At 34.5% G+C, this 16,611-nt stretch overlaps 1 protein-coding gene across 4 annotated transcripts in view; it reads right to left on the minus strand.

The window, feature by feature from the left end:
• LOC106870733 (nucleoporin NDC1-like) overlaps nucleotides 1-16,611 on the minus strand; it is a 56,255-nt gene that overhangs the window by 24,715 nt on the left and 14,929 nt on the right. For 2 of the 4 annotated variants that reach the window (XM_014916907.2, XM_014916908.2), the window contains 5 exons: nucleotides 10,996-11,098; nucleotides 6,758-6,859; nucleotides 4,046-4,217; nucleotides 1,569-1,692; nucleotides 400-508 (listed from right to left, as the gene is read on the minus strand). In XM_014916907.2, the coding sequence (XP_014772393.1) occupies nucleotides 400-508; nucleotides 1,569-1,692; nucleotides 4,046-4,217; nucleotides 6,758-6,859; nucleotides 10,996-11,098 (610 nt within the window). Of the gene's footprint in view, nucleotides 1-399; nucleotides 509-1,568; nucleotides 1,693-4,045; nucleotides 4,218-6,757; nucleotides 6,860-10,995; nucleotides 11,099-14,655; nucleotides 14,780-16,611 lie in introns of those variants that run through there. The other 2 variants (XM_052967178.1, XM_052967179.1) reach the window with 2 other exon arrangements.

Consider the following 16,611-nt stretch of genomic DNA (forward strand, 5'->3'; position numbering starts at 1 on the left):
GCAAACACAGACACACAAACATATACACATATATACGACAGGCTTCTTTCAGTTTCTGTCTACCAAATCCACTCACAAGGCTTTGGGGAATGAACCCGGAACCATGTGGTTGGTAAGTAAGCTACTTACCACACAACCAATCCTGCACCTATATACATATATATATATATATATATAAAAATAAAATAACAGGTCGATTAAAGATAAAAATGACAATTGCGCATTTTAGGAAATAGTCATGGGAAAGACACAAATTTTGGTGGTAAATAGATGCATCAAAATATGTATTTAACCTGGTGTACCACCATTTTCACAATTTCATCACTTAGTATAATGTTGCAGAATTGGGTAGTGTAGCTGCGTGTCTGAGGTAGATAAGTAATAATAAGATCAACTTACCAAGAAAGTAGAATATCAGGTAAAAACCTAGCAGCTGTTTGAAAATTTGAGCAGCAGATTCAAATAATACTGGAACTAGTTGACTTTTAACTTGAAAGAACTTGGCTTGCTGGAAAAGATGTTAAGTGGTTTTCAAATAGATGTTTCTGGATGCATTGCAAGTGAGTAGCTATGGTCATTCATAAACGAAAGGTACATGTAAAAGTTGTCACCAGTAAGAGTATTATCAATCAATGTCAAGTACTGGAAAGCCAAGGTAAGATTCTTGCAAGTTGAACTTATGACCCAGTTTTGACTTGGAGATAGTAACAATTTCATTTAACTTACACCATTAAAATCTTTAATGAAAGTATGAAAGCTATACATCCTCATTTCCATTTCCTATACAACAAAAGCCTTATATATGTGAAAGAAACCAATATTTATTTATTTCCTATAACTGAGATAAATAAAGTCAATTGAGATATTTATTCGTAATCAGTGGCGTCTGTCAATGGTTGATTTTGGATAGAAAAGAAACGAGAGGGGTTATGCTCATATCCTTTTCAAGGACATTACTTACATAACTGAAATAATTCAGATTGGGAATCAAAGCCAGTATGTGAGCTGTTACTAAAACTTTAATGTATAGGCGCAGGAGTGGCTGTGTGGTCAGTAGCTTGCTTACCAACCACATAGTTCTGGGTTCATTCCCACTGTGTGGCACCTTGGGCAAGTGTCTTCTACTATAGTCTCGGGCCGACCAAAGCCTTGTGAGTGGATTTGGTAGACAGAAACTGAAAGAAGCCCGTCGTATATGTGTGTGTGTGTGTGTGTGTGTGTGTGTGTATGTTTGTGTGTTTACGTCCCCGTAACTTAGTGGTTCGGCAAAAGAGACCGATAGAATAAGTACTAGGCTTACAAAGAATAAGTCCTGGGGTCGATTTGCTCGACTGAAGGCGGTGCTCCAGCATGGCCACAGTCAAATGACTGAAACAAGTAAAAGAGTAAAGAGTAAAGAGTACTATGAAAAAAAAAAAAAATAATAATAGTAAAATGATAAATGTATAATAGTCTGATCTTAACGATGATAATAAATTCTATGCAGACACAGTTATGAAATATAAACTATAAAAAACAATGTAGTTAAATAGTTATTTTCAACAGAAACTCCAGTAGAATGAACTTACCTGTATAATTTTGAAAGGTGTATAGTTGTACTGATTCCTATAAAACCTTAGATGGAACAACAATCCATGATAAATGGCTGCAGTCAGTAAGAAAAGTTTGTTGTCATTCAGGTAGATGGCAGGGCTGGAAGAATATAACAAACTCCATTTAGATGGTGTGAGTGTATGTGCACACATTTTGTTATTTGTTGTTGCAGTTTAACTTGGTCTGCATTGATTAAGTAGATTTATGCTCAAAAGTAATCCAGCTGCAGTTAGCCTGTCTCTCCCTCTCAGGACGCAATACATGTAGAACTAGTATTACATTAACCAATGTGTTGTTCCTTTTTGTTGAGAAGGTTGATTTGGGAAAATTTAGCTTCTAGAAAGGCTCTCTCATTGGTAAGCTACCTCATTGGCTTGTGTCATCTGTCATTATGTGGAGGTAGAAGTATAACTAAATCAAATATCAAAGCTATCTAAATCATATTTGTGTACCAAGAATATCTTGTCCACTGGGTGAAAGCTTGTTTCTTGTAATTAATAGTGCATCAAGCCACTGAGCAAGGCACTAAACTCTTAATCTCTCAATAACTAAATAGGTATCATGAAGACGTACAGTTCACAACTGTAAACAGCAGTAGTGTCAATAAAGACTTCATAAATGCTTTGCTAATTTGCATTGTTAATTTCAAATCCTTCTCAGTATCCCCTCTTTAATCATTTTACAAAGATGATATGAAGTCTTCAGTGACAAACTAGGAAATGACTGTAGCAAAAAGAAATGAAGAGAGTTAGTATCATAAAGATTATACTTTTCAATTCTAGAATTTATTAAATAAAGAAATTTAATGTGAGAAAATATAATAATGATGTTAATCTGTCAGTATAAAGAACCCTGCCAAAACAATCCAACTCTATCACCCTCCCTAACTAAATGAAAATTCACTGTCTTTAAAGGTTAGGAGGATGAAGAGCTAATTCTGAAACAACTGTGAAGTTCAATCCCTGATCTACAGCTTTGACCACAGATATATATATATATGTATATATATATATATATATATATATATGAATAATAACACCAGTTGAAACCTTGGTACCAACATTCCCTCTAATTTTCTATGACAAAGATATGTGTTCACAGAATGTATTTAATAAGCATAATTATTGACAAAAGTACATGCACATTGAATGAATAACAGCATAGTTATTAGATACTATATTTTAGCAACTAACCTCTTGTGCATCATTAGTTTCATTGTCTGTTGGTTACAAAATGTAAATGTGCATGCATACACACACACACAGCTCAGAGGGAACATTGCTTGGTGCAGCTACTCTATAGTTAGTGTCAATTGGCAATGTGTAACCTACCAAAAGATGATAAAGGCACATCTTTGGTCATAGGTCATTTCAATCAAAGTTGACCTAGAGCTAAATAAACAACAACTGTGATTTAAATAGGAACAGTAACTATAGTTCTAATTATAGAGTTGAGTGATTAGCAATTAGAAGGATATTCTGTTGTAAAAGTTTGCTTTTTATTTCAATAATGTTTCATGCTGAATATGGTTTAGTATTATAAAGCTGACAATCTTGTAGCACTCCTGGAATTGTGATTGCCACTCTAGGACATTGGAACATACAGGTTAAAAAACAGATGGATTAGACACTTAAATCTAAGATGTTGATTCAGAATGATCCCTATTCAGTTGGTTATCAATATCATGTGCTAATCTATGATACAGCACCGAAAAATATTGTCTTCAGACAATAAGGATTACATATTCTTCAAAGCTTCACTCCATTGCTCAGAGTAGCAATGAGTGAAACTTCAATTTCATAAATATGTGTTTGTGTGTGTGTATTAGATATATGTATGTTTTTGTTCCCAAATGAAAGAGTACTCAATACAGGATGTAGAACATTTTTATTAGGAATTAATTGATGACCAACACTTATTGTTAGATAGACTTTCATACCATGTGATCTCATCTGGCCAATTTCAAAGTGACTTGAATGAAAGCATGTGGCATGATACTGAATAACAACTAAGTGGAAGTGAATCATCAACTGACTATTGGTCATGTGGTTAAGAAGTTTGTTACCCAATCACATGGTTTCAGGTTCAATCCCACTGCATGGCATCTTGGAGGAGTGTCTTCTACTAGAGTAGCTCTGGTAAATGGAAACTGAAAGAAGCCTGTTGTGTGAGTATATGTGTGTGTATTTCAATATATATATATCTATGTGTGAGTTAGTGTCTCCTTGCCTGGACATTGGGTGATAGTTGAAAATGACTGCCACTGTGGTGTCCTTTGTTTCCAATTTCTATAAAAACATGTCTGGTCATTGGAAATATCTTACCTGGTAATGGGAAGGGCATCTAGTCATAGAAAACCTGCCGCAACAAATTTGAGCATGAAAAAGTGTTTGTTAAAATGACGGTGTGTGTGTGTGTATGTATGTATATATATATATTTATTTCACTTTACCTATCTTCTGCACAGGGAACAGCCAGTGTGGAGAAAGAGTCCTTCATTATCCATGAAGCAAATACTGTGATGAGCATACTGGAAATGGTATAGATAAATCCCTGGAGAATATATTGGATGCGGAAGAACTCCAAGACATTATTAAGCCTGGTTGTTGATATTTGAGGAACCACTGTTTAAATGAAACAGAATATAAACAATATAAATGACATTGAAACATTGAACATGAAGTTCAACACAGGAAGAAGTCATGGGATAAAAAGGTTTATCTGCTACAGATAATTTATTAAGAAAGGATCTCTAGTTCTTCTGTAAGTTTATAGTGATATTAACTGTAAATTTTCCCCTTCTCTTCAATTGTCTTAAGGTGATATTGTGGAGTTAGCTCTGGGTCTACTGTTGTAATCATTGGACTATTTAAAAAAGGTGGAAAAAAAAAAAGACTTAGAGGAGGAGCAGTTGTTATTCTCAAAGATATCTGACCCAAAATTTTGCAATGGCATGGACTCAACTCACAGCACACTCATGATCTGAATGGTGGTGTTAAACTAGATGACAGGTCCTTAGAGACCTAAAAATGACAACACTGTTATTCTGAGACAAACCAATACATTAGTGGTTATAACACCAAACTCTGATGGTAAAATAATGATTCTAATTTCAACCCAAAGACAAGTTGAAGGGTATCAGTAAAACCTTATATTAGGAAAATAGTCTAAAAAATGTATTTAAAAAAAAGGGCAACTCTCAAAATTTGAACAAATATTCAAAAATTACCTACAAGTCTCTAGTCTGGAGAGGAATTTCTTTCCAAGCAATCTCCCCTGATTAAACAATCAAAAATAATATATCTAATACAACTGTGTTAATGAATTTACTGATTCAGTGTTTATTAAATATCTAAAATGATTTGCCAAGTGGAAATAATGATATGACAATATTAACAGACTAAGTAAGGTGACGAGCTGGCAGAAATGTTAGCACACCAGGCAAAATGCTTAGAGGTATTTTGTTTGCCTTTACATTCCAAGTTCAAATTCTGCTGAGGTCAACTTTGCCTTTCATCCTTTCAGGGTTGATAAATTAAGTACCAGTTGCATACTGAGCTCATCTAATTGATTGCCCCACTCTCCCACAAAATTTCAGGCCTTGTGCCTAGAGTAGAAAGGAATATTAATGGACTAAGTTTTCACTGGAAACTGAATTTTGAATCCATTAATTTGTGTTTGAACATATCAGTGGTATTACTTTAGTCGTTTGGATACAACCCACCTGAGAAGATCACTTGTTTTAAGATACAAAATGGCCCATTTTAATGCACTCGTATTTAAATTAAAACTTTACATCATAATTTTATGCAAGAACTTTTAGTTATGTTCCAAATAGCAACTTAATGCACTTGTTAATGACAAAGTTATTTTATTAAATCCATCCGAAATTTTGATTACTTTCAAAATCAATTGAACCATATAAGCAGTGTATTTCATTAAAAATATAGTCATAAAAGAGTTAATGTTGAATTTTCCCAAAAACTTAAAAACAGAGGTAGATTAAAAGTACATTACCAATAATCTGTTTCAGTCAGCATTTCAAGTTTTATTGTACTACTAATTTCAAAGAATTTATTCAAGTTTTTCAAAATTTATATCATAGGCCAGGTGACTTACTTGATTACTTGAAAAATACTTCATAGATGAAAGCAGCTATTAAAGCCAGGTACAGCCTAAGAGGGCTATACTAATACTGTAATATTTCAAAACTTTTTTATTCTACTCATCTTTGTGTAGATATAAACATTCACATTACAAGCACATACATACTATGTGAAAATTTTGATTACTACACAAAGACCATAGGTGAACTAAAACCCGATCAACTAACAGTAGAGTGTTTACTGATTAGGCTACTAAATTTGGTCAAAATTGTTGTTGACTAATATGGGAGTAATTCTCTAAAATATCAAAACACTTAAGACTTATACCAAATCAGCAATTTAAATGTAGGTTGAAACAAACCCCAAATTTTCATGAAACTATGTGTGCCATATTGAAGATGTTTCTGAGAAGTTGGTCACCCACCCTGTCCAATCCTCTGTACCACCCACCTTACATTCACCTATTTGTACCTTGAGGGTATGGCCTAGTACATCTTTATTACCATACTCTCTCTTTCCAAATGGGGTAACCATGTAGCTCCTTTACAGCAAGACACTTGTTTCTCTCCCTCTATCATAGCTTAACCTCTCATCCCCTGACACAAAGCCACCTCCCTCAATACCAATCCCCTTCTCAGTTGAGGTCTTTGTTTTGCAAGTTACTTGGTGATTTTGCTGGAGCTGGTTCCACACAGAAGACATGTAGTACACTCTGTAAAGTGGTTGGCATTAAGAAGAACATCCAGCCAGAGAAATCATGCCAAAGCTGACAACAAAGCTTGGCACAATACTGATTTGACATCTGTCAAACCATCCAAACCTTCCTTGCATGGAAAAACTGATGTTAAAAGGTGAATGATGATGATGATAGTCAAGAAATTTCTGAGACTGGCTAAATAACTGCTTAATACTGATGGGGAATTATACCTCACAGATGTCATAGCATGACTTAGGCTTGGCATACATGGATGACCCTTCTAGTGAAAAGGAAGTTCAAATTCATGCATGCAGGTATTAGAAGTGATGAAATAACAAGGGTTTGTTGGTATGGAACTTACCTGTATAGTGATGTGAATTATAGACAGCCAATATGGCATGCAGAGAGACAGCAAGTATAGTAAAACAGAGGGCTCTTAGAGTGAAATAGGCTCCAAAGTAATCTAAAAATAACAAGATATCATGGGAAATAATTTTAGAATAATCAGTTTTGACAAGAACATAGATGTTTTATCTTCAGGACAAACAACACATAAAAATAATAGTAATAGCAGCTTCCTCAAGCCAATTCTTTCTTTCATAAAAATAAAGAAAAAGAAAAGAGAAAAAAACAAAAGAAAAAGACAAATTAAATAATTGTCCATGAGACATTGTATCTGAATCAGTAATAAACACCAACATAGGTGTAAACAATGACTTTGTTGGTAACCCTGTTTAACTGATACAGATTTACTGGAAACTAATAGAACTGAAGAAAACATGGTTAATTCTACCCATTTCTATTCACATATTTATATGCAAGATTATGAGTTATTAACTTGTTAGATCTGGGAAAGTTATTTGCCTAAGACAAGTGAGTTATTTAAGGAGGGGTTTCTCTCTTATCACTGCAGATTGCAAAATAGATTAGGAAATAGAAGATACAGTAGTTATTTTTGGTGTTTAATGCAGTGAGCATTAAAGACAGAAAGTTAACCCTAGTTCAGGTCCTATGCATTTTCAAAAATCCCTAATAACAGATTGACAATATTCTTATAATTCTTTATAATGCTACATTTTTACGCCTAAATTTAACCTTTATTAAAAGTCTTTACATCAACTTAAAGCCCTGTGACAATCAAGATAAAAAGTTGTGAGAAACTCTAAGTCGAAATCCTGTCAGATTTGGCCTTCTCATCTGTACCTGTTCTATGTGTTATAAAAAGGTCGGACACCAGTTTTTTTATGTTGGTTGTTTATCACGACAACAGGTCGTTGAAATGTGAGATATACTATATCTTTATTTATAATGTTTTCATTCGTAAGTTATAACGAATTTTATTGTTTATTAATTAAAAGCTATAATGATAATTTCGTTACTTATAACTTAATTATAAGTATTTATCACTAAGCATAACTCTTAGTTTAGTTTAGTTTAGTTTAGTTTAGGCTGCGTAAATGTTATGATGTATACATGATAAGACGCTGGATGAGCGTTTATTACGTGCATGTATGTTGAAGATATAGATTATATTCTTTTGACCGTTACACATAAAAAAAATACAGTTTCATTAATATACAGAAATAAATTCAACAAGTTGAAAGAAACGAGAAGTAAAAGGAATTAAGTTTCTACATTAATTTATTATATACATATTTTTTACATTATAGATATTTAGAAACAAAGCATTTCATCGTAGAGAATTTACGACTTAAATTTATCATTAACTAGTTTCTCATTCTAACTAATAAGGTTTCACGACAATTCAATATTGTCGGATTTGAGTATTGAACATGACATATATATTTGCCTATACTCAAAAGGGTGAGTGTCGCGGACTTGAGTAAAACCCAACGAACACTGGAGATTTGGCCGAAAATCAGGGTTTTTATAACTACTCATACACGAATCATAGAACCGTAACCCCGTGAAAGATTTCTTCAACGAAGTTCATAATTCGTATATGGGCAGTAATTTTTAACCAATGAGAAATCAATAATTTCTCATGTTCGGGCAAACGATCTTACGTTCTCTCTCTGCCTCTATTGAGTTTGCTACACCTGTAAGGTTTACAGTATAAGCACCAGTAATATTCTGGAATAAATTTATGCAACTACATATGACTTTATAAAGGGCAGTGGGCGGGATGGCCATAGTTAGAATGTTGATCAAAGGTTTGCTCAATAAAGGCAGACCTAACTTTCTTCCATATATTTCATTGGTATTTTTCACAGAATGTGACAGGAGTTCGTAAGATATCACCTTAAATATGCCCACATAGATTACACCAACACAAATAATACAAACACAAAGGAAATGAAATTGACAGAATATAAAACTGCATAAAAACTGTCAGAGAAAAGAAAGAAAGACTCAGCCAAAACTAGAAAAGAGAAAATTCTGATGACCCTGAGTGACTATTAACCCACATTTTATCTGGGTAGAAAGCAGGTATAGAAGTGTGACATATCAAATCTTGACATTTTAACTAAACACCCATGAAAACAGACTTTCATAAGGTCATGACATAAGTATATTAATAACTTCCTTTTGTTTAGATATGGGACAAAATAAATGATGAGTGACTCATGAAGTAGGTATGTCATCAAGAAAGACAATATATGAGTGTACATCACACACACTGCATTTGTTGTAGAAGCAAGCAAATTTTATATACGCTTGCAAATTCATGAACACACACACACACAGGTGCCAGCATGACTAAGTGGTTAAGCAGTTCTACTTCCCAACCATGTAGTTTTGGGTTCCATCCTACTGTTTGGCACCTTGGGTAAAAGGTTTCTGCCGTAGTTCTTAGGTGACTGAAGCCTTGTAAGTGAATTTTGTAGACAGATGCCTACCATGTATGAGTCAGTTTATATTTCCCCTTGTCTTCAGGTGTATTCACTGGTTATAAACAATGGTGTTGTTTGCTGGCAGTTCACTGCAAAAGGGATCTTTGTAAACAAAAGGTTAATTCATAAGGTGTCATTTGTTTCCAGTTCTTTGTGTAACCATATATCTGGCCTGTTTGTTGTTTAACAGACGAGGATCTTGTTACCTTACTTGGAAACAGATGGAGATTGGCATCAGGAAAGGTATTTGGCCATGGAAAGCTATGCCCTAATGCACTCTTGTCTGACTAATGCAAGCAGAGAAAAGCAGACATTAAATGACTTTTTTTACGTGTGTGTGTGTGTGTGTGTGTGTGTGTTAGACCTCTGAACTCAGCACATTTTATTTCATTCTCTCTCTAGTTATTTACTCTTATTCCTTTCTGTTGAAGAATGTAGGCTTGAAACATAAAAGACTTCTCCATTTTTCCCAAGCATCAAACTAATACACTTGCTTGTTGTTCTTACACTTGTCTTTGTTTTTCTATAAATTTGAACTATATATATATATGTGTGTAGGAGTGGCTGTGTAGTAAGTAGCTAGCTTGTTTACCAGCCACATGGTTCTGGGTTCAGTCCCACTGCGTGGCACCTTGGGTAAGTGTCTTCTACTATAGCCTCAGGCCGACCAAAGCCTTGTGAGTGGATTTGGTAGACGGTGTGTGTATATGTTTGTGTGTCTGTGTTTGTCCCCCCAACATCACTTGACAACTGATACTGGTGTGTTTACACCCCTGTAACTTAGCGGTTCAGCAAAAGAGACCGATAGAATAAGTACTAGGCTCACAAAGAATAAGTTCTGGGGTTGATTTGCTCAACTAAAGGCGGTGCTCCAGCATGGCCACAGTCAAATAACTGAAACAAGTAAAAGAGTACATCCTGGTACTCAACTAAGAGTCCACCACAACTTAACAATATGTGGACATGAAGTTAGATAAATGAGCTTATTTGAGAAAAAGTGTATTACTGGAATATGGTACTAAACGCAATTGAAAACAAATAGTTTAATTACAAAATATACTATTGTTCTTTCAATATAAACAAATTTATATACCAAATATACTTTAATATACACAACCCAAGAATGTCAAAACTTTCATGCTGTAAACATGTTTCAGCATATTTATCATTATTGGATTCAATTTCTATAGCCTCATTAATAATTTACTTATAACTAACAATTCAGTTGGGAATAAACTATAACAGCTAAAATTAAAACAAATGCTTTTGTGGAACGAACCAATCATAAGCTGAACACTATGAAGGGAGATAAGCAAGTGCATAAGACATTTCTATTTTACAAAATTGATCTCTTGATCATTCACTAATATTCAATAATAGGAGCATTTGAAGAATGGAAATAGTCTATGATGAAGCTATTTACATTTTCAATTGTCTTTGGAATTGTATCATTGTAATACATTTATTTGTTTCTAACATAAATATGTTTTAATGTTTCTTCAATAAACACCTTTTTAAAACTGTAAATAAGAATCTTTTGAAAGTGTTTTTTATTAATTTTCCCGAGAATATTTTGGAATTTGGAGTTTCTATCTTTCGATATAGCATTTGCTAATGTAGTTTTCATTATTTCAATCCTACCCACCCCACTCCAAATACAAATTCCCAACACATGACCACAACAGTTCAGCCATTGTACCAATAATTGTGTAAACCCACAGAAAAAAAAAAAAAAGAAAATTACCTGACAGCTGAAGAAAGTATGTTATAACAATATAAGCTAGTGAGACAATGATTGCTATGACAGAAGACCACCAAATACTGGCACCACATCGCCAACGATGCACCTAAAAGCAAAAGACAAAAAAAAAAATATCCCTCTGAATTATATGTGGCTGAGTTACAAAAACAAACAAACAATTTAACACACGAACTGATTAAGCAATTTTTTTCAAGGTAATGAATAGATATAAATTTTTAATCCTTTTGTTACCATATTTCTGTTAAAATACATTGTTTTTGTTTCAATTGATTTAGAAAATAATGAAGAATGTGGTAAAATTATCTGTTAAGATGGTGTTTAGAATAAGGAAATATTTGGCGCATGTGCGCACACACACACACACACAGACATACACATGTAGAAAACAAATTAAGAGAAAATAACTCAAAATGGGTCAGTGACATGAATTTTGAAGGGGAGTGTACTGAATGTTGTACATGATAAATTTCTAATTTTTAAAAAGTGCCTTTGCAGACAGAGGAAGTAAATAAAAGCCTAGTGGTGATTGTGACCAACTCTGAATGTTAGGGAGATAATTTCAAAAAGAATAAAAAATATTTCTTAATGAATTATCATGCTGGAAAAAAAATGACTATCTGAATTTCATTTAAAAGGCAAGGGACAAACTAGACTTCAAAACAAAAATCATTAACCATTCATTAAGAAATATTAATTTATTCAAATTATCTCCCCTACTTATTCAGAATCGTTAAGTTTTGTTTACTAAAATTTATATAAGTTCATTATACCACTGTTTGCCATTTAGATGCTACTGATAATATTAACCTACAACAAACTTAGATATAGCTATGATGACAGTGTTTGCATTTGGCATGAGGTCAGAAGCAAGCATTCAGTGGGCCCAAGTCTTTGAACTTTGGTCATCAGCCTAGATCAAGAAGATCCATTACTTTTTATCAAAGCATTCATTTGCCAGGTGCTAGCTGCAGGTCAACTCTGATTGAGCAAACCCATGATCAAAAGCATTGTGGCCAAGTTGAGCCTGTCTTTTTATGGCTAGTTAAGGCTGTCTTTCCCAAGATGAGTGTGATTTAAAGAAGATTTGGCTGTTACCTTCAGTAGGTTGAGTTACTACACACAGACGTTTCCTTCTAACAGATAGATACACATTTTTGATTTCAGAGGTCCTCACAATCTGGTTTTGATTGTTGGTCATTTTAGGAGTAGTTAAGGTCATTTCATTTCAATTACATTAGTTAATACTCTTTGGATAGGCATAAACACTTGGGTTTCATACTTCAAGCCTCTCCACCAAAAATATCCCATGCCTCAAGATCATACCGAAAACAGTTTAGAAGCCAGTTTTGATTTCAAGTATGTGAAGTTATTATCACTTAAAATTACAATGCTAATACCTCTGCTGCTTCTATCTTGAGAAAAGTATGAAGAGTACAACTTCAAAGTTTCCCCTCCTCTCCCAGAGTCAATAAAGATAAGTTTATGTGCCACTGATTTTAAAGTGTCATGCAGAAGCCATCAAGACAGAACCTCTACATAATTGCTAGACCTGCTATTAACCCGTTACCTACCAGTGATCTCATATGAGATCACTTAAAAATTACAAATTTCGTAATTATCCGTCAATATTTACACATATCTAACCTTTTTGCTATATCTACTAGGTATATTTCTCCGATATTCAAATGAGGTTTGCTAATTTTTCACCCAATATCTCGCTTATTTCTATTTAAAATGTTATTTTGACCATTCCAGTGTGTTTCTAAGGCTGTTTTATGCTAGAAATCAAAGTTTCATAAAAAAATTCCAGTTAATAGAATTATGGGAGGTAATAAATAGGAGCAAAATCTCCTTCAAAGAACACAATCAAGGATAGTACATACCAAAGTACATTATTCTTGAAAATAACAGAATTACCATGGTTTGAATGCCTTTGATCATAACTTTGCTTGTTAAGTAATGACCTGGGGCTAAACAACAAGAACAGTTACACAGAAAGAGATATTTACTTCTTAACTATACCAACATATTTTTCTTTAGTTTTGTTGATTTTGTGAATTATTTTCTCTTCTTTTTATTAGTTTCCAAGTAACTGATTGATAAACAAGCAAGTAACTACTGCAGGGCAGAAATAGCCAGTAACCATACAAGTTTATCATAAGCACACACACTACATATTATATTCTATGTGTCAATGATAGAATTTGTCTAAATGTAAACAAGGCTGTGAGTGTGTACAAATATCACATATACATATATGCACACCTCACACATGCAAGTGTATATCACACACACACACACACTGAAATTAATTATTCTCATTTGATACTTTGTAAAATGTTAAAAAAATATTTTTTCTGAGATAAAGCTTTCAAGACAGCCTTAGGAACAAGCAGTTTTTCAGTCTGGTGATTAACACTGTGGTTCTCAATCTTTTTGACTTTGTAGTGGCACACAGGAGATCAAATTATTGAGACAAAAAAATTACTAGCACACTTTACATGGAAAGTTAAAGAAACAAACTGTTATTAAAGTTTAAATTTTATGAAGAAATGTTGAAAACTATTGCTTATAATGCTATATAAATTATATGACAGCAAAATTAACAATAATGTGGTTTTCAAGACACTCAAGCATTAGACTGGAATTTCTAAACCATTTTTAATTTAATTTTTTATTATTTATTTCTAAAATTCCAGAGTACACCTAGATAGCTTTTTGATGTACCACTGCACTGTTCAAGAACCACCATTCTAGGGAATCTACTTCTATATTCTACTTATTTTGATGACCTTAGAAAGATAACAAGCTAAGTTAACTAACTAGAAGGATGAAATTAAACAGCAGTATAATATTGATTTCAAATTTTGGGACAAGGCCAACAATTTTAGTACTTATTCTATCGGCTGTGAAAGGATGAAAAGCAAAGTTGATCATAGCAAAATTTAAACTGAAAATGTGAAGACGGATGAAATACTGCTAACTATTTTGCCCAGTATTTTAACAATTTTGCCAGCTCATTGCCTTAAACAGTGATATGATATTCATCATCATCATCATCGTTTAACGTCCACTTTCCATGCTAGCATGGGTTGGACGATTTGACTGCGGACTGGTGAAACCAGATGGCTACACCAGGCTCCAATCTGATTTGGCAGAGTTTCTACAGCTGGATGCCCTTCCTAACGCCAACCACTCCAAGAGTGTAGTAGGTGCTTTTACGTGCCACTGGCACAAAGGCCAGTCAGGCGGTACTGGCAACGACAACGCTCAAAATGGTGTATTTTATGTGCCACCCGCACAAGAGCCAGTCCAGGGGCACTGGCAACGATCTCACTCGAAAGTCCTTACACATGCCACGGGCACAAGTGCCAGTAAGGCGACGCTGATAGTGACTAATACATTCAGTAGTGGATTTTCCAAGGTAAATTATGTCTCAGAGACAGTGGGACAAGAGCAGGTATCTTGCTGAAGAAATGAATACAAACCTTGCCCATCTGGGGATGGGAGGTGGGGGAGAGATATGTGAAGTCAAGGTACAAGGTGAACATGAAAGACAAAATAGGATAAACAGAAAAGGTGAATGAGTAGGTAGACGAGCTGGAGTGAGAGTAGCATAACAAAGTGACAAAAATTACATACCATACCTACCCACCCACACACAATTTGTCCCCTGAAATGTTTGTAAACCAAAACTATTTTTCCCATAGAAAATTCATGAGGAGGCATGGTGAAAATCGAGCACTGACTTGTATGTTGATTATTTTGAGACACTGTTTATCACCCAAGACATTTTATGTTTGAAACATTGTTTGTAAACAGAGCTTTCAATAGACATACCACACACACACGCACACAATGGGTTTTTCCACGATTTTTCTCTATCAAATACACTCACAAGGCATTTTGTAGGCTTAGGGCTACAGTAGAAGACACTGGTCTAAAACCACATGGTTCCAAAGTGAGCTTCTTAACTACACAGTCATGCCTCCACCAATATAAAGGGGAAAAAAAAAGGTATTCCTTGTTGTGACGTAGAGTAAACTGCAATAGTTTGAGCAAGTTGTATTGCTTTTGCCGCCTAGCTTGTTTATTTTAGAAGTTTTCATGGTAATTACATTAAAAGCAAACAACACAATGGTGAAAACAGGATCTATTGGATGTGTCATGTTAACCAACATAAAATGTAGGGCACATTTGAGCTAGGCATGAAGGTCTGGCACTACTAGTAGTAATAGTAGTAATGGTTTCTAATTTAGGTAGATGTCCAGCAATTTTGAAAGGAAGGGCTGGACTTAACTGTTACCATCAACCTTGGCCTGATTTGAACTCAGACATAGCTAAATATTGCAAGATATTTTGTCAGAACCTATCAACCCTGCTGAGTTGAAATCCACAGATTCTCGGAAAGAAAGGATACAGGCAAAGTTGTGGTATTGGAAACTGGAATGTAAAAAGCTGGAAGAAATACCTCAAAGGCAGTTTTTCGTTGATGCTCTAAGGATTCTGCTAATTCACTGCTGTTATAATAATAATAATAATGGCTTGAAATTTTGGCATGAGGCCAGCAATTTTTGGGGAGGGGGCAAGTCAATTACATCAACCCCAGTGCTCAACTGGTACTTATTTTATCAACCTGAAAGGACGAAAGGCAAAGTTCATCTATGCAGAAATGCCGCTAAGCATTTTACCCAGCATGCTAATAATTTCCAGTTTGATGCCTTATATAATAATAATGATAATAATGATGATGATTTCTCATATAGGTACAAAAGCCAGAAATTTATGGGAAGGAGTCAGATGATTACATGAGTCCCAATATTCAATTGACATTTATTTTATAGGCTGGAAGGAAATGAACTCACAACATAGACATGTATTTAAATACCATATGGCATTTTTCTAATTCTCTAACAACCTCCACCTGGCTAATGATGATAATACTTTTTACTATAAGGCTTGAAATTTTGGTACAGCAAACTAGTTGATTACACTGACCCCAGTTCTTGACTGGCACTAATTTTATCTACCCTGAAAAGATGTAAGGCATAGTCAACTGAGGTGGAATTTGAACTCAGAATGTAAAGCCAGAAGAAATGCTGCTAAACATTTTGTTCAGTATGCCAAACAATTCTGCCAGCTCACTATGCAGTGGCTCACATGACTTCTGATCTTAACTGATTAGAAGTGTTATAATGTACAGGTTTTGTTCTGGTATAAAAGATGGGCTACAGCAAATATTCTGCTCAATATTACAGATTTGCTTGTCAGTTGTTTGACCATAACCAGTTGAGCATGCCCCTTAGTGGCTGACGATATGTGCATATCTGATCATGAGCAGAAGTAGTGGGGGAGCATCATAGCCATGTGTTGAGAGGAACTCTTTGGGGTTTGAATAATTCACCTCTGGAAACATGGGTGTTTTGTTCAATGTCCTTAAATCTTATTCAGGGACCTTTTGAGCAGGATGGGCTACTTGACTTGAAGAAAATTCTAACTGGGCCCCACCCTCAAGGTTATGTGCTGTTTATCTTGATATGAGATCACCATGTGTGGCACCCTAGGCAAGTGCCTTCTACTATAGCCTTGAGCCGATCA

This window comes from Octopus bimaculoides, chromosome 4 (assembly GCF_001194135.2).
Source record: "Octopus bimaculoides isolate UCB-OBI-ISO-001 chromosome 4, ASM119413v2, whole genome shotgun sequence".
In the NCBI taxonomy this organism is placed as follows: Eukaryota; Metazoa; Mollusca; class Cephalopoda; order Octopoda; family Octopodidae; genus Octopus; species Octopus bimaculoides.